Source organism: Callionymus lyra, chromosome 10 (assembly GCF_982586985.1).
Source record: "Callionymus lyra chromosome 10, fCalLyr1.hap1.1, whole genome shotgun sequence".
NCBI lineage: Eukaryota > Metazoa > Chordata > Actinopteri > Syngnathiformes > Callionymidae > Callionymus > Callionymus lyra.
This window is the reverse complement of record NC_141827.1, coordinates 6737501-6762234: the sequence shown is the minus strand read 5'-3', so window position 1 is coordinate 6762234 and position 24734 is coordinate 6737501. Positions and strand designations below refer to the sequence as shown.

The 24734-nt window shown below is 38.5% G+C and overlaps 1 protein-coding gene and 1 non-coding gene across 2 annotated transcripts; one reads left to right on the top strand and one right to left on the bottom strand.

Moving 5' to 3' along the window:
* Positions 1 to 71: 71 nt before the first annotated feature.
* alpl (alkaline phosphatase, biomineralization associated) lies at positions 72 to 18962 on the top strand. Its single transcript, XM_087800982.1, has 12 exons — positions 72 to 225; positions 6248 to 6387; positions 8151 to 8270; positions 9695 to 9810; positions 11454 to 11628; positions 12454 to 12629; positions 13828 to 13968; positions 14099 to 14168; positions 14282 to 14416; positions 14798 to 14989; positions 15069 to 15188; positions 17414 to 18962. Exons 2-12 carry the CDS (start codon positions 6285 to 6287, stop codon positions 17677 to 17679), a joined length of 1614 nt encoding a protein of 537 aa, XP_087657108.1. The 5' UTR covers positions 72 to 225; positions 6248 to 6284; the 3' UTR covers positions 17680 to 18962.
* Positions 18963 to 21355: 2393 nt separating this feature from the next.
* Positions 21356 to 21427, bottom strand: trnap-agg (transfer RNA proline (anticodon AGG)). The gene has a single exon. It is a non-coding gene; the product is annotated as a tRNA-Pro (tRNA).
* Positions 21428 to 24734: the final 3307 nt, after the last annotated feature.

Here is a 24734-nt window from a genome sequence, read left to right as displayed (position 1 = left end):
TACACCAGTGGGAGGTGCTGTCGTCTCTCCTTCATTCTCTATTCAACGGCTTTTATTTCTAAGGATTTTTTTTCCCTCTGTGGTCTTTCCCCCCTCGTGGGACACAGACCGCTACTCAGACACCCACGATCATTCCGACCCCTCTTCCATTTCGATAAGGACCGCGGGAGCAGAAACACAAACCGAACCACTTGGACCATCTTTCTGCGCACCTCGACTCCTGCCGTAAGTCAAGTTTTCTTCCAAATATACGCGACATGTTTGGAAGTAAACAGCCTCCGCTCGGTGATCACGGATCGATGTCGATTCTAATCTAATCCGATTTATTTGTTGCAAAAACGTGTGTTTAATGCTGGAAAGCCACGTGACCTGTGTATTGTACGACGAGATGATAACGCGAGTCCCGTTATCTATGTGGATTTGGATCTTAAAGTGAAGATAAGTGCATCTTAAATGTTCAGAATGATGGATCGTGTCAGTTTTAGGAAGTCACTGGAAATCTTCTGCTCCGAGCATTCAACAGTCTGCCGTGGAAAGAAAACCAAGAAGCCCATTTAGAAGCTGGCAGTTGTTTCTCTCTGTCTCTGCCAGTTGGAGTGAAAAGAGGAAGAAAAAAACAAAGTCTTGACTATCATTCATCCTCCCGTCTGTTGCTGAAACAACGCTGGGATTAATGTGCAGCTCTGGAGGTCCATCCACCGACAACACAATGCAAATCCTAATCCAAGATCCCATTCTTCTTCTGGTCAGCACCTGAAGCTCCAGGATCAGTTTTAATGTCTCATTCTGGTGTCTTGAGTTGATTCTGCAACATCATGAATGGACCGGGGACTCATTTCCTCTTGACCACTTTCTTGTGTGGACTTTTTCTTCTCGCTGTTTTGGTTCTACTCTGTTACTTCATCTGCAGAATCGCTGGCTCTGTACATTTAGGCGGACCGGAACAATTTTGAAGCAACTTTTCCTTCTTTATAATAGGTATGTGTGGAAAGTTTATAAAAATGGATTGATTTCTATGAAACAAGAGTGATCTTGTCAAGAGGATTCCAGTGATATAAGTATTATTTTAATGTGGGAAAGTTATGAAAAAGTCTGGTCAAGACAGAGGTTTCATTAGTTAATAAGATTTATTTTAGGTTTAATCTTCTTGTTAAATCCTACTTTCAAATTGCATAAATTGCTTAATATTTACCCTATTAAAATAAAAAGGTTGGTATCAATGGAAGACTTGCTACCGAAAGAAATAAAACCGGTTTTATTATTTGTGAATCTTTTTTTAATCAATGGTTCAGACTCGTCTTGGCAATCGGCGTGTGAATCGCTTAATTTAAAAGATGTTTGTCAGACTCACAGATGAATGTATGACGTATATTATACAAGACGTTTCTATTTGTTCAGGCTTTTCCTTGAATTTCTCGAACTCCTGTGTTGTTCTCAGTATTATCTTGATCTTTAAAGTATGTACTTTTTTGAGTATTGTTTTGATTGTTTAAGCGCTTTGTGACCCTGGTCTCGAAAAGCGCTATATAGATAAATATTACTTACTTACTTACAGGATTCCAGTAAATACTTAACTTGCTTCAGATGTTTTCCGGGGAGTTTTGTCGAGTGAAAACTTGCAAAATGTGTGGCGTGCACTTGATCAATCCCGGAAATATTCTTGATAATCTAGGACATGTGCTCGACGTCATCGGTATTGTGGTGACGAAAACAACACTAACACAGTTGAATGGGACACGGCAAATACACACACATCTACTTTTTAATGAATTTCTCAGGTGTGTAATCAGTCAAGAGTTATCTATCACTTCCTAGTCTGAAATAATGCACATAGTAACAGATTATCTTTGTTCTTGTAGAATGTTCTTTTCATTATCAGTAGACGTCTGGTTCTTGTTGAACATCTTCATGTTCCAAACCACACACGAGCCAAAAGGAAATGCCATTTATGATGAGATTCACTCGACTGTCCCGGCAGAAATGTTCCTATTTGAATCCATTCATCAAATATTATGGACAAGAGAAACTGTTTAGTTTAAAATCTATGAAGTAAGATCAGGTGCATTAGTCCCACATACAGTAGCCATAACATGAGACGTGTACACGTACTATTGAGTAGCATTGACGTAGATATGTAGTTACGTGTATGTGCATTTGAAGTACGGGTACAGGTCTCATGCTACGAGTGTGTGGAATATATGCACCTATTTTTAGGTTTCAGTGATGGAGGTGAAAAACACATCTGCGACTCACACCTGCAGATTCAAGACTACAGATGGAAAGTAGCATTGTGCTAAATCTGCTGCAGCCATCTTTTTAATGTAACTGCACATTGTCCTTTTAAAATAAACTAAACTTAACTAAACTAAGAGGTAGTGTTTAGTAACTTGTACTCATACACTTAGAAAATATAGTCAACGTTTGTTTTTTGTTTGTTTTTTCACGACTAGAAGTCTTCAATTACGCATGCGTACCTTCTGGTTCACGAGTATGAATATGTAGTTACGTCAGTGCAACTTGATAGTACGAGTACACATATAATGTTACGGTTATCTGGGACTCATGCACCCGATCTGACTTCATAAAAATAACTTTTAACTAGAATCTTAAAATGAACTGGACTCACAAAGATTGCTTCAAATGTTTTATTTGTCACAGTTTATAATAAAAAATATCAACAAGGAAAACCTGATCAATACTATATTAGTATCGAACCATGACATACTTACTTGGAGAGAAGTAGCCGCTCAACTCTGAGTCGACGACTGATCTGGTCAAATCTAAGACGCCTTCATCTTTCATTTCTGAGAGAAGAACAGTTGCTAGTCTGAGAACAATTCAATTTGCCGTCTGGCTCATTTAATCTCTCACTTGAATACGCTAATGAGACCTTGTTCTTCCCTTAAACCTCTCATCGTTCTCAAATCCCATTTGCCCGTTCACTCGTGAGATGATCACCTTTGTATGCAACAGCTTGTTTAGGTCTTATAGCAGCAGCAACGAGTCAGAATACAATTAGAAAGCAGTTTTTTTTGTGAAGCTAACGATTTATTCCAACTCCAACAAAGCAAAATGCTTTTTTTTTTTCTCTTCTCTATCACTAAACGAAGTTGAATCAATTTTACATTAGAATAGAATAGAAAAGCTTTATTCATCCCCAGAGGGGAAACACATTAAAGGCAAAATTGAATGGTTGTGAAACCATTCAACGTTTTTCCTGTCCTGAAGTATGGAGTTGAAAATGTTTTTCTAGTTTCCTAGTTATCCTAGAAAATGAACTTTTAACTAGTTAATCTTAATTTAAGGATATAATGATAAGGTTAATTTATTAACATTACAATTTTTTTTTTTTTTACTGTGGGGAACCAGAATATGTGACCATTTTTGGATGGATTCATATGTTAGCAGCTAATTCTTGTGTTAATGGTAGAAATAGCTCAAAAGTGTAGGAATTATAATTAAAATTAAATTGAAACATTACTTATATAACTCATAACACATCAATTAATATGTATGATACATTATTTTGACGTATATTTTCATGGAGCTCATGAAATCAACCAGAAACAAAAGAGAATTCATAGAATGACCTGTTGGTGTAAATAGATTCTACCTTCTTTTAAAAGGAAACTGTATTTTAATAATCTCAACACCTGGTCCATGAAAGATCCTTTTTAACAAGAGGATCCTGTGGTATTTATTTAGGCACAAATGACTTCCTGACTAGTTTTGAGGTCATATTTTGAAGAATTGTCAAGATTGCTAGTTGAAAGCCGGAGCATAAAAACAAAGAACAATAATCATACAATGTTGTTTCCACGTGTGTATAAATGTCTGGATCAGCAGCTAAACTCTGGACCATCGTTCTCCAGGCAATCATATTGGTGTTAATCGGATTGGTCATTCTGCTTAAACCTCTCAGTGTGATGGCGGTCAATCCCATTAAAGTGACCTTGGCTATAAGCGGAGCGAAGACGGGAGGCGGCTGCGGATAATTATAGATGAAGGCCGGTCCTGTCAGGACTTATTTTGACTCCTGTGGTGGTCGCTTGGACTCACAGCACGAGGGAGTCCTGGCTCGACTTTGTCAACATTCTTCTTTGGTCGCTCTCAGCCCATCGTAGAGCTTCATTTGTACGTGTGATCGTTGAGTAAAAACATCCTCAGATGAGTTCATTTGAAAGGAGGGACTAGAAGAATAGATCAGAGAAGGAAAGAAGACTTTGACTGTAGAAAAGAGAAAGGGATCAGGACAGAAGACTGACCATCGCTCATAACACATCAAAGGTATGAAGGGATCGCGGGTCCACTTGGGGTGTTGGAATATATACGATACATCGCGATGTTTGTTTCCACGATACTGTATCGAAATCAATGTATTTATTCATAATTTACATGCAAATATTCACGCCGTGGTCATGTCTCGGTTTCTAGTACTCTTCAGTCGTTACGTCCTACGCAGCTAAATGAACATTTAAATCTAGCTAGACTTTGGCGACGGCTGAGTATGAGAGGATACATTTGACTCCGGCTGCTTTCAAAGCTGATGTTCGGACATATTTTGGTTTCAAAACAAATAAAAACAGTTACGACTTCGTCAAGAGTCATGTGGTCTGTAAATACTACAACACCAGAGTCAAGTACTCGACAATACTACACATATATCCTGCAGTATCACAATATATTGCAACGTATCGCATTAAATAGTATTGTTGCCCCTGTATCCTGATACAAACGTATCGCCAGATTATTGCCATTACTCAACCCCTAGTGTCCAATTATGGTTTGGGAATGTCCTGGAATCAAATCAGAGAAGCGAGGAAACATCTTCAAAATCTGCAACTGAAAGTTAATACAACTTTAATTCCTCAGCAGGCGCCTGTTGCTGTTGTTAGCAAACTGTTGCTAGCTACTATACATGTTTATATGTATGTATATGACTATCCTTCGAAAACTTGCTGAAATTGTGTCTAGTTTTGTTTCCCTTTTTGACATGGCATTAGTAGGAAGTCACACATTTAGATAGTCACACAAGATTTTACGTTTTATAGACATAAAAAAGGGGGTTCAGTTGTTTTTTTGTCACTGATGTAACTAAATAATCAATTAAACATAATAAATATATTTATAATCTTTACACAAAAACTGTATCCTCATGATATTTAAATACTATTCTATTTAGTTACTGTTTTTGTGTGAATTTTATGGCTTTTTCTGCGCTTCATTACACAACTTTAATTCCTCAGTAGCAAGAAACTCCACAAAACCTGTTGCAGTTGTTAGGTAATTGTTTGCTACTTATTAGCTATAGTCTACCTGAAGCTAACCTGACCTCTTGTGTTTTTTAAATATTGTAAACGAGTTACAACTCATTAGCTACTCCATATTTACCAGCCATCGCTGAGATCTATTTATTGTGTACGACATGTATTTAGGGTCCACACCTGAATGTTGATGTTCGCCCCGTGGGGCTAAAGTAAAGATCCACGAAAAATGCTGTTGAAATTGTAATTGGTTTTATCCAATCATGTTGACTGTGATCGAATCCTGAACATTCAAGTCTACTGTGAACAGACAACTTGCTGAAATTGTGCGTAGTGTTGTTTCCTTTTTTTGACTTCTCTCTGAGGCATTTGTCATATAATATTAGACATTTCTGCAACACTTAAATACTCACATCTTTGGCATGATTTTAGATACGTTTCCATTTCCCTAATAGTCAATATATACGAAAGTCAATATATTTGTCACATTCAAAAGAAAGTTCAGTGTCTTACAATGTGTTTGTCATTGTTGTGTAACTAAATATAATTATAATGTGTACAGTACATCCTAGACACACATGTATCCTCATGATATGTAAACACGGCTCTCTTTGTGTTGAAACAAAGACTTTTGAACAAGGATGTTGGGTTGAGATCATGTGCAGCTTCGCATCAAATAACCTCAACAAGAATTGAAGAGCGAGAAGCGATGGTTCTGCTATCATGAGGGCCTGTCTAAAAAAAAACCTTGTCACTGGTTTTCAACCAAAAGCTTTGAGTCATAAATCTTAGCCCACGTCACCAGTCATGGTTCAGAGTCAATACCCGTGACCGTGAAGTTCTTATGTTCTTCAAAAGCGGATATTTTTGGCAACATGTTAAAAGATTAGAGTGTGAAAGACTGTTAGTCACACAATGTAAATAGTCATCTGTTGTGCTGGAGTGACACAGACTTAATAACTGGTGTGTCTTCTCTCTCGCAGCTGTCGAGCCTCTTAAGAAGAAGACTTGTGTGATGTTATGACCGGCCACGTTTACGCATCAGTCGACATGAAGATGACGGCGCTTCTAGTCATTTGTTCCTGTCTGCTGACTCTGGCTTCGGCAAAGCCCGCGTTCCCAGGTAAGAAACCGATGACACGGAACAAGAATATAAAGATGCAAATGTGTCTTATATAGATCTTGGTTAACTGTTGCCATGTTATTCACCGAAACCTGGCTCAAGGAAGTGATCCCATTACATCTGAATTACATCTGCGTCACAAAGTTGACAGGGAAATCAAAGGGTGTCTGGACATGTTTTTACATCGATGAAGGCTGATGATATTGGAAAATAAATGAGCATTTGGCGACACTTCTTCAGCCTGCGCTCTATCACCAACTAGTTTCCCCTTATCCTGCATCAAGGTGAGCAAAGACATGACCAACGACTTTAACAGCTTTGATAGGGACAACTTCACACCTCTCCCTGGAGTACCTTACCACCACACCCCTACCATTTCTCTGTCTGCCCACTCCAGCCACCCTGTCCCATTCAGAGGGTCTAAAGAGGAGGTGACTGTTCCTCAAACTAGAAAAGGCCAGGTTCAAACAGATTGCAACTTCATGTGCTAATGCACTGACTCTTGTCTTCACTAAGACCTTTAACGGCTTCTTAAAGAAGTGTGAGGTCCCTTTTTATCTTCAATCACCAGCTTCCTTACAGACAGAATACAGCAGGTGAGATTATGCATAATCAGCACAGGTGCCCCCCAAGGATGCGTCCCGTCACCACTGCTTTTCCCTCCCTACACCAACAACTTGAACTCCGAGAACCCTGCTGTCAAACTCCTGAAGTTGACACCACGGTCCTGATTCAGGATGGCGAGGGTCTGCATATCGGCCGGTTTGTTGGTGTGGTAGGAACAATCTGGATCTCAACGCGCTCAAGACGGTGGAGATGACAGTGGACTTCAGGAGGCAGACCCGACCTCACTGTTCTCCCCCCTCACCATCAACATCAACCCTGTGGACTCTTTGTAGCTCCTGGAAACAATATTCTCCCGGGACCCGAAGCGGGAAGGGAACATGAACCGAGAAGGCCTAGCGGTGATTGTACTTCCTGCTTCAGTTGAAGAGACACAGCCTGCCAAAGCAGCTGCTGCCTCTTTTCTACTCAGCAGTTTTACAGGCAGTGCTTTCCACCTCCATCACTGTGTGGTTTTCAGGGGCCACACAGCAGGACAGGAAGAGATTGCATTGAAGTGCGAGGAGTATTGAGCGGATTATTGGTGCCCCCTGCCCTCAATTGGGAACTGTACGAGTCCAGGACCAGTAGGAGAGCAAGGGACATAATCAAAAGACCCGACTCACCACGAATTGACCCTCTTAACCCCTCCCTTCAGACACGCGCCACAACCACCCGACCCAGTTGCCATTGCACACTTTCTTTTGAAAATCTATCTTGTATATTATACTATTATTATTTATTACTATTATTTATTCCTTGTTAATTTCCATTTTATCTTCAGTGTGCAATTCATGCAGATTCCTAATTAATCACCAACAGCTAAAGAATAATTCTCTGTATATATACTGTATATTGTTAATATATACTTGACAAATAAAGCTATTTCTGATTCTAAGTAGTAATATCAAATCCAGAGCAGAAGTAAAAGTGTCTAATCTTCAGCATCTTTACCTGAACAGATCGTTTTATATTATACTATATTTATATCGGTCCCACAATGCACATCATTAGAATATATTTTATTTCTACTATTCGCTATCTTCAGAAGAAATACATTAAAATTGTTCAATGTTTTATATTTATTGTTTAATTCTATCTCAAAATACAACATATCAATTACAAAATGCCATGACAAAAAATTATACTTTATTTTCCAGATAAAGAGAAAGATCCCCAGTTCTGGCATGCATGGGCTCAGGATTCCCTCAAGAGTGCCCTGGAGCTGCAGAAGTTGAACCAAAACCATGCAAAAAATCTCATTCTCTTCCTCGGAGATGGTGAGTCCAAACACATCAGCGGAAAATAAATAATGAAGTTCTCATGAGTCAGATGTCAAGTCTCCGGTTCGCTTCCATCATAAACTGTGAATGAATGGTGGGAAGCAAAACAAAGAGCAGGAGTCGGGTCACGGGGGATGTGTTTGTACTGGGTCACTCATTGGTGGAACAATACCTTCCTCCTCCTCCGGGCCTCTGGGCGCTCTGTTTGGTACAACATCAAATTCTTGCAGCGGCCGGTGTACCAGTTGAGCCCAGTTGAAGAATAGCATTTTACTTCTTGTTACACAAAAGTATTTTCTTAATTTCCTTTTTTTTCTCTTCAAAACACTGTTTTGATTCAAACCCAGAGATGCGTTCATGAGGTTTTTAAGCCTGAAATTAAAAACTAGTTAAGCCGTGTAACAACTATCCCGAAAAGTTACACATTAATGAAGTATTCTTGTGCAAAAAAACAAATCTTTTGCGAAAGATAAAGATTTTTTCTGTTAATGTTAAACTATAAAATGCTCTTATCTTTGGTGTGTTCGAGTCGTATTTTATGATTTTCTTTCATGAAATTATATTGATTTTTTCGTCAATAAAAATATTAAATGTAACTAGAATTTATGGTTTACTAGTTTGTGCAATGTTATGGCCCCAGTACTCCCAGCTTAAATTAGCATTGAAAAATATATATTGGCAAAAGAATGAAAACATTTTAATTAAAATATAAAAAATAAAAAATAAAAAGTTGACATAGACAATAAAGCAGCCAAAAGACAAATAACCGTTTGTTTATTTTTTTTAAATTATTATGTGGTTTTCTTACTATTGTAGGAAAATTGCAATACATTTCCAGTCTACAGTATGTGCGTTTTTCAACAGGCAATATTCATTTCTTTCTTTTTTGGTCATCCCTTGGACTTTGTTCTTTTTATATGCGCTTTGTTCTTGTTCTTGTTTCTATGAACAAATGTTCAGTTAAGTACTAGAAAACCCAATTTCCCAAAGGAGATTGCCAAAGGGATTAATAAAGTCTAATCTAATCTAATCAATATACTTTTTTCAGCCAATATTTATTTCAGTCAATATGCTTTTCTTTAAGACAATTTTATTTTTCCTCTATAATATAATTTTTCAATCCAAATAGTCTTTTTTTCAGCCAATGTATATATTTTTGATGCTGACTTAAGATGGTCGTATTAGCACTATTGTAGCTGACATTACTGATGGTGAAAAGTTGTTTTGTTCTGTCCAACGAGCCTTATTATCTTGATTTGCTTTTCTCTAAATTCAGGATATTCTCCTAATTTCACTTCAAATATTTTATGTTGGGAAAACCCCCAAATGGCAGCGTAGTGAACCAGAGCAGTAAACGTGTCCCTCAGGGCATCTTGTCTAGTTTCCTGAGGCAACACTAACGGTTGACTCGCTGTGTTCAGGGATGGGGATTCCTACCGTCACCGCCGCCCGGATCCTGAAGGGCCAGCTGAGTGGACAGAGTGGAGAAGAGACCCAGTTGGAGATGGACAAGTTCCCGTTTGTCTCTTTGGCCAAGGTTTGGATTTCATTCACCGAATCGTTCCGCTTGATGCAACCTAGTGATCCGTGTCTGCTTAAGGCCGCTGACCATAAATAACGCCATGTGTCCTGATTGTACTGACTTTAGAAAGGGATCGTCGTCCAATACACCAAACTGTAACTATTTATTGTTTAACATTAAACTGGAGATGTCCCGATTGTAGTTTATACAAAACTCAAGCAAGAATTCTGACCCGCTCTAGTAGAAGAACTCACATTTCTCCGATCCTTAAAACTCGGCATTTTCTTTCAGGATCATTTTTAAAATTCTGGTTCTTATTTTAAATCTATTCATGGTTCCATCAGTGATCTAATCCAGACTTACACCCCAGCTCGGGGGTTCTGAGGTCTGTGGATCAGGATCTACTGATGGTTCCTGAACACGCTGCATTTGATGAAGTCTACTCACTTCTTCAAAAAGCATCTTAAGAATTTTTTTTGTGCTTTTTCTTAATTTTCTGGAGCTTCTTTGTTTGTCTCTATATTGTCTTGACCTTTTAGAGTTTTAAAATTTGTAGGCATTTTTAATCGTGTATTGCTTTCGATTGTTCAAGCGCTTTGTGACCCTGGTCTAGAAAGTCGCTTTACAAATAACTATTACTTACTTACTAACAATGGTGAATAAAAGTCTAGGATTATAACTCTTAAAACGATAAGACTATCGATTTAAGACTATACGATTATAACTCGTATAGTCTTAAAACTCTTCACTGGCTTCCAGTTTCTTTCAGGATCAACTTTAAAATTCTGGTTCTTACTTTCAGATCTATTCATGGTCAGACCTTCCATCAGTGATCTGATCCAGACTTACACCCCAGCTCGGGCTCTGAGGTCTGTGGATCAGAATCTACTGATGGTTCCTGAACACGGTTCAGGACCAGAGGAGAGAAATCCTTCCAGACTGTTGCTCCTAAGCTTTGGAACAATCTTCCTCTCTCTTTGCGCTTGATGATCTACTGACTCCTTTAAGAAACATCTTAAGACGTTTCTATTTGTTCAGGCTTTTCCTTGATTTTCTGGAACTCCTGTGTTGTTCTCAGTATTATCTTGATCTTTAAAGTATGTACTTTTTTGAGTATTGTTTTGATTGTTAAAGCGCTTTGTGACCCTGGTCTCGAAAAGCGCTATATAAATAAATATTACTTACTTACTTACTTACTTACTTAAAACTCTTCACTGGCTGCCAGTTTCTTTCAGGATCCATTTTAAAATTCTGGATCTTACTTTCAGATCTATTCATGGTCAGACTCCTCCTTCCATCAGTTATCTGATCCAGACTTACACCCCAGGGGATCAGAATCTACTGATGGTTCCTTAACATGCTGCATTTGATGAAGTCTACTCACTTCTTCAAAAAAAATCTTAAGAAATATTTATTTTTGCTTTTTCTTAATTTTCTGGGGCTTCTTTGTATGTCTCTATGTTTTCTTGATCTTTTAGAGTTTTAAAATTTGTAGGCATTTTTAATCGTGTATTGCTTTCGATTGTTCAAGCGCTTTGTGACCCTGGTCTAGAAAGTTACTTACTTACAATGGTGAATGAAAGTCTAGGATTATAAGTTTTGTCTGGTATGTTTTTGTTTACAAGCTATTTAATCGTCATCTGATGTTTCCCCCGCAGACTTATAACACCAATGCACAGGTGGCGGACAGCGCCGGCACCGCCACAGCTTACCTGTGCGGGGTCAAGGCCAACGAGGGCACTGTGGGCGTGAGCGCGGCAGCGGTCCGATCCCAGTGCAACACCACGCAGGGCAACGAGGTCACCTCTATCCTGAAATGGGCCAAGGACGCAGGTAAGCGTGATGCAAAAATATTTGTTACCCTGCTATTAAAACTATCATGGGGTGTTTTTATGTCCTTGAGATCTAAGAGCGATAAAACTAAAACATAGACCACACCAGCGTTCTCTTGGAACGCAACACACCATGTGTTGGGGCTGTTTTTCACATTTCAAAGGAACTTTATTGAGGGTTTTCCAAGATCGTCCAGCTGGAAGGAAGGAACACTCTGTACTTCATTCAGGGGAGGTTATGACGCTAAACCCGCTCAGAAACATGTTGAATCCTTTAGATGTTTATTTTTCTTCTGAGATTCCAGGGAATGAGACACAAAAAAACTGAGGTCGAGACGACCGTAAACAACCATATTCAAAATTGAGGGAGTCATCGTCCACTTATCTGTAGGAAACCTCCACATTCCTGAGATAAACAAACAATGGATTTTAATCTGTAACTTCGGTTGGACATTTCCTTTGACCTCCCGAGGACAAAATATTGACGGAAACGGACACGGAAAAGGGGAAAAGATTATGGAGCATCCAAAAAATGGGTCTCTTTCCTAGCAACTGATGAACTAAAACATCTTCAAACAGTAACAATATGGGTTGAGTTTGTGAAATAGTCATGATCTGATGTTTTTTTTCCTTCAATACACCTTTTTTTTTTAACAGATGTTTAATCGGGTCATTTTGTATCGATGCCACTGTTACAGTGCATTATGGGACCTGTAGCACAAGTTGTTGGATGATTTTTACTGGCAGGTTTCAGAAAAATGGACGTAAGGTTTTGACAGGCCTGCTCAACGTGGTTATAATTGGCCATTTTCTGTGTCTGCCTCAGGGAAGTCAGTGGGAATAGTGACGACAACCCGAGTAAACCACGCAACTCCCAGTGCAGCCTATGCCCACAGCGTGGACAGAGACTGGTATTCGGACGCAGAGATGCCCTCGGACGCACTGGCATCTGGATGCAAAGACATCGCAAGACAGCTCTTTGAAAACATCCCAGATATTGACGTAAGACCATGTTTATGGTTGAACATGTATTTATCAGCAATATGTCCATATATAAGTTATGTCTTATTTATCTTTAGTTGTGGTTATAAAGACTTTATTATTACATATCCTTAATGAAATGCTTCTGGTTCTGGTTATTAAACACAACTAGTTTACTAGAAAGACAAAATGCACACGTTACCATGTGAAATCAGAAATGTAAAAAATGTATACATATAAAAATCGATGTACCCTAACTAGTAAACTAGTGACTTTTGTTTTCTTTGCATGTATACAGTAAATTGTCCTCTCACATTAACATGCTGCATTTTATAAGGCAGCCTGTTCACTAGTAATCTTCAGTTCATGCTCTTCTAACTAGTGTAACTATTGTAACTAGTGTGCATTATGCCTTTCACTAGTTTTCTAGTATTCATTTTCAGGCCCACTCGTAAACTAGTAACTGCATTACTGTCACTAGTTCACTAGTAAACATATTGGATCAAACTGGTTTACTAGTATGGGCAAAGCAGCTTAAACTAGTTAACTATTAAGAATTCCGGCCTTCATTAGTCCACTATTACATTTTTAAACCTTCACTAGTTCACTAGCAATGTAAACCTGGATGATTACATTAGTAAGATTAATTTAGGTTTAACTAGTTAACATGTCAGTGTTTTTACATGGGATATCAAGGATATGGAATAAATCCTTTTCCATATAGTACACTAAACTAGCTGGAAAACACTGAGTTGGTAAAGAAAAGGCAAAAAAAACGAACTAAGACGTAAGTTCAGGAGGATTCTGGGACTTTTGCTGAAAGGAACTTTAATTTTGGAATTAAAGATCCCTGTGATGACTGAGGACGAGAGGATACAGTCCACTCCAGCAGCTTTTAAAGCTGATGTTTAGACATATATTTTGGCTTTCAGTTCTATTAATTAAACCGTCAGAGAGTAGAACAAACACAAGATTTCAGTGTTCCCTATCGTGAGTTGAATATATCGTATCCTATCGTGAAATCCTTAAAATTGGACATGTTTGAATTTTCATGGGGACCTTGTGTCCCCTTTACCTTGACCTGATTTTGTAAGATCAGCCCATATACACAGACCTACTATTTGACCGATACCTCCTGAGGGATCAATAAAGTTTTACCTTACCTTACCTTACCTTACATATTTTGCCTCTAAAAAGCCAAGTTGTTTTTATCTTGCAGGTCATTATGGGTGGAGGAAGAAAGTACATGTACCCTAAATCCGTGGCGGACATAGAGTATCCCAACAACCTCAAGCACAAAGGAACGCGAAACGACGACAGAAACCTGCTGCAAGAGTGGATCGACAAAACCAAGAATGATGTAAGAAAGTTTGGCTTTTATTGTCTCCGTGCGCTTCCTTTTATGTTTCGATTTGCATATTTAGGAGTTCAAAGCCAAGTTTCCGGGCACTGACTGAATCATTTGTGTCTTTGTTCACGCCACCATGCAGAGCGGTTATTACGTGTGGAACAAGCAGCAGCTTTTATCATTGAACCCCAACAATGTGAAGCGTTTGCTCGGTGAGTGTCTCGGCAGCTTCTATTGAAGTGTAAATCAGGAATTCTCAAAAAAAACAAAAAAACACAAGTTTGCGTTTTACTTTTGGTGTTTTACTTTTCCCTTCAACCTTCAGGTCTGTTTGAACCGGCGGATCTGACGTACGACCTGGATAGAGACGTCGATACTGACCCGTCACTGACAGAAATGGTTGACACGGCGATCAAGATCCTGAAGAAGAACCCAGAGGGGTTTTATCTTCTCGTGGAAGGCGAGTTCCTGCTTTACTTCTCTCAACTCAGCCTTTTCCAAGAGCTGTCGTCTTTGATTTAGCTGCGACTCGAGTATGAAGGTGACTTTTCTGCAAACAAGGGGAAACCAAAACCAGCCGCCGCACGGTGTCGTGTGCCAGAGCTTCTTAAATTGAAATCAATAATTCAACATTTTACTTTTGGAACATTGTTCTCTGTTGCAGCCTGATTTATCGCACCGAAATAAACATTCACATTTAAGCCTGAGAAAGATCAAACGCATTATGACCCAGATGCTAGTGCAGTGTGTATAGAATTTGAATGAAGTTACTTAAGTGCTAAACGGTGAGTTTAATTGCATCGAACAAAAACGTTATTTTGGAAATGCTACTCTTTGCCAGGAGGTCGTATTGACCACGGCCACCACGAAGGAAAAGCCAAGATGGCCCTGTACGAAGCCGTGGAGATGGACCGCGCGATCGGCCGGGCGGGTCTTCTGACCAGCCTCCACGACACCCTCACCATCGTGACGGCCGATCACTCGCACATGTTCAACTTCGGAGGTTACACCCCGAGAGGGAATCCCATCTTTGGTAAGTCGTGAACACGGACTTATAGCGACGAGCGGTTCTGTCGCGATGGTAAAACCCATTTGCTGTTTTGTGTCGACAGGACTGGCACCGATGCTCAGTGACGTCGACCAAAAGCCTTTCACTTCCATTTTGTACGGCAACGGACCGGGTTACAAGCTTGTCCGAGGAGCAAGAGAGAACGTCTCAACTATTGACCACCGTGAGTTTCCTTATCGGTTTTAAACACACACTATGTTTGTTTTCCCAACACAAGTCTGAAGACTTTGAAGGTTGTTTTAGCTGTCACTGATGATGCCACCCAGAGTGTGTTATCTTGATGTAATACTTTAGATTGCTGGAGTATCTGAGAAATGTAAGCGGATCTTTGGGAAACACCAGATTCCTGTTGACTTCAATCCTTTGAACACCATAAGGCAGAAGCTGGTCCATCCTAAGGAGACAAACCACAGGCACAAACTGAAGGACTCATCGGTCCATGACTGTGTCCCAAATCGCACACTTCTGAACTTACACTTAAAATTTTGAGTGCACAAGTGCGTCCCGATGAGCAGAAACAAACAACAAAACGTAGTGCGCAGTGAGCGCTTACATTTCCAGGAAATTGAGTGTGGATCGATGGACACTTTCCACACTTAACAACCCCCATCTTAGAGACATAGATGAAGCTACACTGAAGCTACTTCACTGACGACGTGTCTTCGGAGCAGATACCGATTTTACCACAAAACAACACAACAACAATAATTACACAACGAAATAGAACTTAATAACTTTTTTCGATTGGGAAAAAGCTGTCTACGATAGTGTTTCAACGACTGGTTGCGATCAGCGTAAAAAGTAGTAGAAGAAGAAGCTGTCGAGTCATTTCCTGTAAGTGTGTAGCATCAGTGTGTGATTTGAGACAGTACTCACCCAAATTTGAGCACTGGCCAAGTCAGGGAACTGTCTTACAGTGTACTGCAAAGCAGAGACACAGCACATTTCACTTAAAGAACACAGAACATTATTTTGAGGACAGCAACATTTCAGGTGATGGAGAGAAAAGATAGTTTGAGGAGTTAAAGAAACCATCCTCACTGGGCTTGAGAATTATTCACTCAACAGAGGTGGGAGTCTCAGGTATAACCTGTCAATCATTTATTGTCAGGTTATCTGACTCGACGCTTTTACTGGAAGAAAGAGGTCACATGTTTTACTTGTACAGGTGAGAAAGAAAAGCACAGAGTTTACATGTCTGTCTGAAGAACTTTCTGAAAGAGAGTTTGAGCTGTTAGTTCGCTGTTACATCTTCCTTGCCGTTTCAGAAGCTATCATACTACACAGGTGTCGAGTAACTTGACTAACTAGCAGTAAGACCTCTTGACTTCCACATTCCTCTCACACAAGTGATAAGACATTGATCTCAACTCTTCCCCAATTGTTCTCTGCCTCGCCCACATGTTTACTGTCCCCTCAGAGCAGCTCACTTGGAACTGAAGGAGAGTCGAACGCTTCCCAAAACTATAAACAGTCCAGTTACCCTTTGATATCCCTTAAAGGCACCTAATGTGAAAACCCAACTCCTCTGATTTATTGTGCTTAAACAATCAAAGCAATATCCAATAAAATATATATTTAAAAGGTCAAGATAACACCAAGAACAACACAGGAGTCTCAGAGAATCAAGGAAAAGCCTGAACAAATAAAAGTGTCTTCAGATGTTTCTTGAAGGAGTCAGTAGATCATCGAACACAGAGATGGTTCCAAAGCTTAGGAGCAACAGTCTGGAAGGATTTTTACATGTTGTAAATGTTGAAGTCTCCAACATGCAGTAGTGCATTCATCATGACGTTGCTCCATTTTGAAGTTAATACTTAATAAAGTTCTCGTCTGAAATCTCGCCGGAGATTACGGTTTAAATTAAACATTCTGACGTCACTCTGGTGCAGGTGTCCTCCCCTAGAAGCCCTAATCAGTCAAATACCTACATGTTAATAAACAAAATAAATATTTATGTAAACATGGTGAGAAGTTACTTCTGCCTTTAGGTGTTTTTGTAATGTCTACATTAAGCAGCAAAACTTATTTTTATTTTTATTGTTTTTAATGTACCGGAGTTTTAGGGGTGAGTTTGAGATTTACGAGAGTCCTTGAATGCAACTTGTGTTTTTGTGACCAATCGGAGCAGAGTGGGCGTGGCTGCTTGGACGAGATTTCTTCTCAGCCAAAACAGCGCATTTTAAGTGGGCGGGGCTTAAGCATATTTTTTGCAATATAAATATCTTTATTAAATGAGAGTTTTGTGCAAAAAGAAACCGATGAGTATAATAGAGATCCTGGAACAATTTAAGAGACACTTAAATCGGCACATTAGGAGCCCTTTAAAATAGTCAGCCACGATTTCTTCCAACGTTCATGTTCTCTCCTTGTTTGTCGTTCCATCAGATGACGCCAACTATCAAGCCCAGGCAGCTGTACCGCTCTCCATGGAGACCCACGGAGGGGAGGACGTCGCCGTGTTCGCCAAAGGTCCGATGGCCCACTTGCTGCATGGCGTGCATGAGCAGAACTACATCCCCCACGTGATGGCGTACGCCGCCTGCATCGGCCAGAACCACGGCCACTGCGAGTTGGCGAGCGGGACCGCCGGATTTCAACCTGTCCTCTCCAGCATCGTGACGGCTCTGGCTGTCGGTCGCCTGTTGTGCTGATGGCTCTGTGGCCCCCCGACCCCTCTATTCTCTTAGTGAAATAATCACCTGACAGCAATATCACATTACTATCATTTTTATAAAGAGTGCTTTGATTAAAGGGATTAAAGCAGTTCAGGAACAGCCAACAACTTCAAGATCGTTCGGGATTATTTTAGATCAGGGGCGTCAATCACACAAGGGGCCAAAATCCTTCAGCGGTCTTAGTCGCGGGCCGAACAAAATGCGTATTTACCAAACTGTACCAAGTTTTTATCGCTTTTGGAAGCCTTTGTTTAATTGTTGACATCGATCAGCTACAGTATGTTCCTTCTTTCATATTCAACTTTAGAATCCCTTATTAGTCCCGCGAGGGGAAATTCGGTAGTGCTTTTGACAGCCATTCACAAATACTGATGGGAGTAGGCTGCACACCTGCGCCAAGTCTACCATCAGGAGCAGTCAGGGTAAAGTGTCTTGCTCAGGGACACAACTTTAGCGTCTTTATGGGTCACCAACATGCACGTTAATGTACTTTGATTAAAGCCAACCATCCGGCGGACCACAATAACCGACTTGGCGGGCCCCGGGGGGCCATGACCTCGACACAATCCATCAAAGTTTTTTTTTTCCAAATCAGTCTTAATAAATCTTGAATCTAAACTGGCCTGTTAGCTTGTGTGAAGCTAGTTGCACTATAGCTGTAGCATGCTAGCCAGAAGAGTTAGCAAGTATTGTGACGGATTAACCGATGTTTAAAAGTGTCAAGAAAGAAGTCAATTGTTAATCATTTTTATCACTTTATATAGATTTAAATGTCGAGTACGGATCTGATATTATTGCTTCATTTAACTCATGAAACTTTTGTTGTCGTTCTATATGTAAGATTGGAACAGTATATGAACTGTTTTTGTTCGTTCGTTCATCTGGAAAGATAACTTGAATTGTCAATTTTCAGCTGTAATTTTACAAAATCTCTGACTATTTCCATAACTTTTGTAATGATCATGTGTTGCTGAGATCACAAATCCATTTTGTTGTCATTTGTCACCTTAGATAGTCATCTTTTTCTTAAACCCATTTGAAACATTTGTTAATTTGTGGCTAACAAAATCTACCTCGTATTTTCAAACGTTAGATATATCGTAACACGGCTGCGGAATGACCCTCGGATTCTGTTTTTTGTGTGAAAAACTATTGTAGTCGGAGAAGTATTGTTAGTAAATAGTCGATCTCGAGATTGTTTTGTCCACTAGCACTTGTTCAATATTTTAAACAATAAATGGCCTAATTTTGTCTTCTTATGAGATTCCTGCCTATTTTTCTTTTTAAATACTTTTTGTCAACTTTTTCCGCACGTGTTTGTCCGAAATACTAAAAATAAAATTGACAGTTTTTCATAAAGTTTTCATCGAAAGTTTACATTGTTTGAGCTTCTACCTCGTGGTTTTATTGGCGACAAAAACATACTTACAAGTATCTTTTAGTCAAGACAAGAGTTCATTTTGCTTAAGTCACTCATCGTTTTACTGTAATCTAGGTAAGAAAGATAATTATAAATCAGGACAAATATTAACTTGAATAAATATGATGAAAATGATGTACAGAAATAATTAATGAAAACGCTCCTAAATATTTCTTACAGTCCAAACCGAATGTTAAATATCCAAATTCTTAGACACTGAATTTATACCAATACAAATTACTATTAATAAGATAGTTATTCATATGTGTATTAGCAGAAAATTAGTCATGTATTAACTATTATAAAGTACTAACTCGGATGTAAGTACTAGTGATGGTATGGCGAAGCTTCATTAAGCAGTGTCATTATTTTCAGAGTCCACTAGATGGCGGTCTCAGCACTATTTTCCTTTGTTTAGAACAGGTGTGGGCAATGCGTCGATCGCGACAATTTGATTGACATGCACAGCAGCCAATCAGAGCTCCCGCTTCTTCCACTGACCCCATGGCAAAGTTCATGTGAATCGAGAATAAAAAGAGCAAAACGTGCGACAGTCATTTTACGCTATTCAGAAAAACGATATAGAATTATAAGCTTGTTTAAAATATATATATATATATATCGAACAAAATAATGCGCGTTTGATCGAGTTACAGAAACATGACGTCAGTTCCATCAAAGTCAAGCTGCAGGTTCCAACCTTTTGTGATCGCGTCCTTAAAACACACTTGTATTAATACACCATCACATGATGACTATTTGTAAATGACCTTTATCTCACGAATATAATAAGAATACGCAGAAACCCAAACACGTTAAACAGTTGCAGGCGAGCCACACATTAATGACGTCAGAGACGATCAGACAAAGCGATGATGATGATAAGTTACTGGTTAACAGTTTTATTCTCGTTAAACTTCATCTGAAGAGGTTTTAAAGTTAAAATAATCCACTTGTGTGATTCATATCAGACATGTTCAAAATTAACAAATATAAACTGTTAGTTTGAATTCATGTTTTCATTTGTTTTTGTTTTTTCATGATCACAGAAATAGAGAAATTTAAGTCTTCATTTAAATATGATGGACATATTGAAATGGAGGCATGGAAAGGGATGAACCCGTCTGAATTCTTTGTTGATTTTGAAGAACAAAGGAAAAGGGCTTGAATTCGTGTCAAGAACAGATTCTTACACATGAATATTTTTTGCGCTTTGTGACAAATTACTTACTTACTTACTTACAGATTTAAAGCTGATGTTTGGATGTATTTTTGGGTTGAAAACAAATAAAAGCAGTAAAGCCTTTCTTTTGTTAGGTTAAAAATTTGCTGTTGAAAAAAAATCAAAGGATGAAAAAATACGTTTATTATGGTGACAACAGTGGCCTCTAGTGGACACACGTTTTGGCCCTTTATTTATTTTTATTTTTAAATCGGTATTGAAATAATGAAGTAAAAACGTATTTACAGTAACACCTGTTTCTATTCCTCAGTAAAAGAAGAAGAAAAAAATAAAAATAAAATGAGCTCCAACGCAATCTATCTGCTCGTGGCTGCTGATATCAGATCCAGATGTTGAAAACAACTTTGTTTAAACAAGTGAAAGATTTACCATGAGAACGTTTTAGTTTCACTGAAGGACTTAAAGACAGTCTGTGGCTTCCATCCAAACCTGAGCGCGCAGAGGAAAGAGAGGAAGTTGAAGGTGTGTTTTGAACATGTTTCACAAATGTTTCTTTGAACGAGTTTCACTGAACAGATCATTGGGTTTTTAAACATATGTATGTTTAAGCAGCAGTGTTTTGTCGTACAAAGCTTCTGATTGTGATAATGTTATAAAAACACACCTTTAACTCAGTCAAGTCTAGAAATAGAAATTGAAAATAATATTTTTAAGCTGCGTCAAGACTTGTTTTGTCCTGTTTTGTTTTGGCTACAAGAACTTTCACACGGTCTTTCTGTCTGACCCGTTTGGATCTTAGTCATAGTCTTCACATCCACACAAAAACACCCCCTTACATTTTTCTCATCAGGGTTCAAACAGACAAAAAATCAAAAGAAAAAAAGTTAAAATCTCTTATGTTTCCATTTGTTAATCAACTCCATCAACTGTTTATCTTTGTATATTTTTCTGATAGTATCTATTCCTAGATGTAGCGATGTGAGTAGTTTTTAAAACAATTTAATGTAAGAATATTAGTGTTTTTGTACGACAATGCAGGCAAAACGTTTGGGCTCGTCCGGGATTTGAACCCGGGACCTCTCGCACCCTAAGCGAGAATCATACCCCTAGACCAACGAGCCATACGTGTCGCACAGAACCACGTTCAACTCACGCACATCGATCAATATATGGTCGATTCAGTTAATCTATAATCATGATCTCAACGCCCGGATTTTAAAAGTTAAGATTTAAATTAATAGTTTCTTAAATCAGTGAGGACGTGTACTTGAAAACAGATGTAGTGTCGCAGCAAAAACACCAGAGGTCGCTAAATGACTGCAGTGGAATCTTTACGACAGTTTGCAGCAAGATGTGCAACAGTCTGCTCGTTCCGCTTTCGTATTTGTTTCGGATTTCGATTAATTATTCTTAATTTTGTTTTAAAATGTCATCATTAAAGGTTCAATGACTCAGCACTTTAATGAAGGGTAAATGTTGATGTCACTTGATTAAACATTTTTAACGATATTAGAAAAAACCGGACCAGATATTGTGTAAAGTGACAAAGTAATGGGATCTAAACTAAATTAACTAAAAGCTTAGTCTCTGCAGATGTCATTAAAGTAAACAATGATGTTTGAAATGAGGGCTTTGAACTTTCACTGATGAAAAGATAATGACTCTGAAAATAATGGTTTAACGTCTGCACTTAAATCTGACTCGGCCATTAATGAACAAACAGCATATGTAAATCTCTTCTACTGCACAAATCGTGAACTAAAACACGTAAAAAATATTTGCTTTTTAAACGTCAACTCATGTGAAATGCCAACTTCCATGACTGTTGCAGAAAGTTCCTCATCATGACCATGTTTTCAACTTATTACTTTATAAAGTTGCTCTGAAATCTGGGCGAACGAGAGGTTACGAGAGCCCATTATGACGTAATAATGGCTTCACTCCTCCTCCAGCCAGCTGTAATCACGCCCGCTTTGTTTACACAACGGCTCCCTTGGAGGTGGAGACTTCCTGGATTGATGACTCGCGGTGACAAATCTAAATGTTTAACCAATCACAGCAAATCTGGTGTGGTTATGGAAAACAAGATTTAATATCCAGAAAAACAGTGTTTTCAGTGGGCGGAGCTTAAGATCATTTTCTAATGTCAATATTTCAATGAAAAGAGAGTTTTGTACAAACACACACTGATGATACAATAGAGTCACACATCATAACAATACACACTGATGATACAATAGAGTCACACATCACAACAATACACACTGATGATACAATAGAGTCACACATCACAACAATACACACTGATGATACAATAGAGTCACACATCATAACAATACACACTGATGTTACAATAGAGTCACGCATCATAACAATACACACTGATGATACAATAGAGTCACACATCACAACAATACACACTGATGATACAATAGAGTCACACATCACAACAATACACACTGATGATACAATAGAGTCACACATCATAACAATACACACTGATGTTACAATAGAGTCACGCATCATAACAATACACACTGATGATACAATAGAGTCACACATCACAACAATACACACTGATGATACAATAGAGTCACGCATCATAACAATACACACTGATGATACAATAGAGTCACGCATCATAACAATACACACTGATGATACAATAGAGTCACGCATCATAACAATACACACTGATGATACAATAGAGTCACACATCACAACAATACACACTGATGATACAATAGAGTCACGCATCATAACAATACACACTGATGATACAATAGAGTCACACATCACAAAAATACACACTGATGATACAATAGAGTCACACATCATAACAATACACACTGATGATACAATAGAGTCACACATCATAACAATACACACTGATGATACAATAGAGTCACACATCACAACAATACACACTGATGATACAATAGAGTCACGCATCATAACAATACACACTGATGATACAATAGAGTCACACATAACAACAACACACACTGATGATACAATATAGTCACACATAACAACAATACACACTGATGATACAATAGAGTCACGCATCATAACAATACACACTGACGATACAATAGAGTCACGCATCATAACAATACACACTGATGATACAATAGAGTCACGCATCATAACAATACACACTGATGATACAATAGAGTCACACATCACAACAACACACTGATGATACAATAGAGTCACGCATCATAACACTACACACAGTGATGATACAATAGAGTCACACATCACAACAACACACACTGATGATACAATAGAGTCACACATAACAACAATACACACTGATGATACAATAGAGTCACGCATCATAACAATACACACAGTGATGATACAATAGAGTCACGCATCATAACAATACACACAGTGATGATACAATAGAGTCACACATCACAACAACACACACTGATGATACAATAGAGTCACACATAACAACAATACACACTGATGATACAATAGAGTCACGCATCATAACAATACACACTGATGATACAATAGAGTCACGCATCATAACAATACACACTGATGATACAATAGAGTCACGCATCATAACAATACACACTGATGATACAATAGAGTCACACATCACAACAATACACACTGATGATACAATAGAGTCACACATCATAACAATACACACTGATGATACAATAGAGTCACACATCACAACAATACACACTGATGATACAATAGATTCACGCATCATAACAATACACACTGATGATACAATAGAGTCACGCATCATAACAATACACACTGATGATACAATAGAGTCACGCATCATAACAATACACACTGATGATACAATAGAGTCACACATCACAACAATACACACTGATGATACAATAGAGTCACGCATCATAACAATACACACTGATGATACAATAGAGTCACGCATCATAACACTACACACTGATGATACAATAGAGTCACGCATCATAACAATACACACTGATGATACAATAGAGTCACGCATCATAACAATACACACAGTGATGATACAATAGAGTCACACATCACAACAACACACACTGATGATACAATAGAGTCACACATCACAACAACACACACTGATGATACAATAGAGTCACGCATCATAACAATACACACTGATGATACAATAAAGTCACGCATCATAACAATACACACTGATGATACAATACAGTCACGCATCATAACAATACACACTGATGATACAATAGAGTCACGCATCATAACAATACACACTGATGATACAATAGAGTCACACATCATAACAATACACACTGATGATACAATAGAGTCACGCATCATAACAATACACACTGATGATACAATAGAGTCACTTATCATAACAATACACACTGGTGATACAATAGAGTCACACATCATAACAATACACACTGATGATACAAT

Excerpts from the sequence above, each read along its gene's own strand:
- alpl (XM_087800982.1), top strand. The coding sequence starts at position 6,285 with ATGACCGGCCACGTTTACGCATCAGTCGACATGAAGATGACGGCGCTT. Across the intron at positions 13,969-14,098 it reads TCGACAAAACCAAGAATGAT|AGCGGTTATTACGTGTGGAA; the intron begins GTAAGAAAGTTT and ends GCCACCATGCAG. Across the intron at positions 14,990-15,068 it reads GAGAGGGAATCCCATCTTTG|GACTGGCACCGATGCTCAGT; the intron begins GTAAGTCGTGAA and ends TTGTGTCGACAG.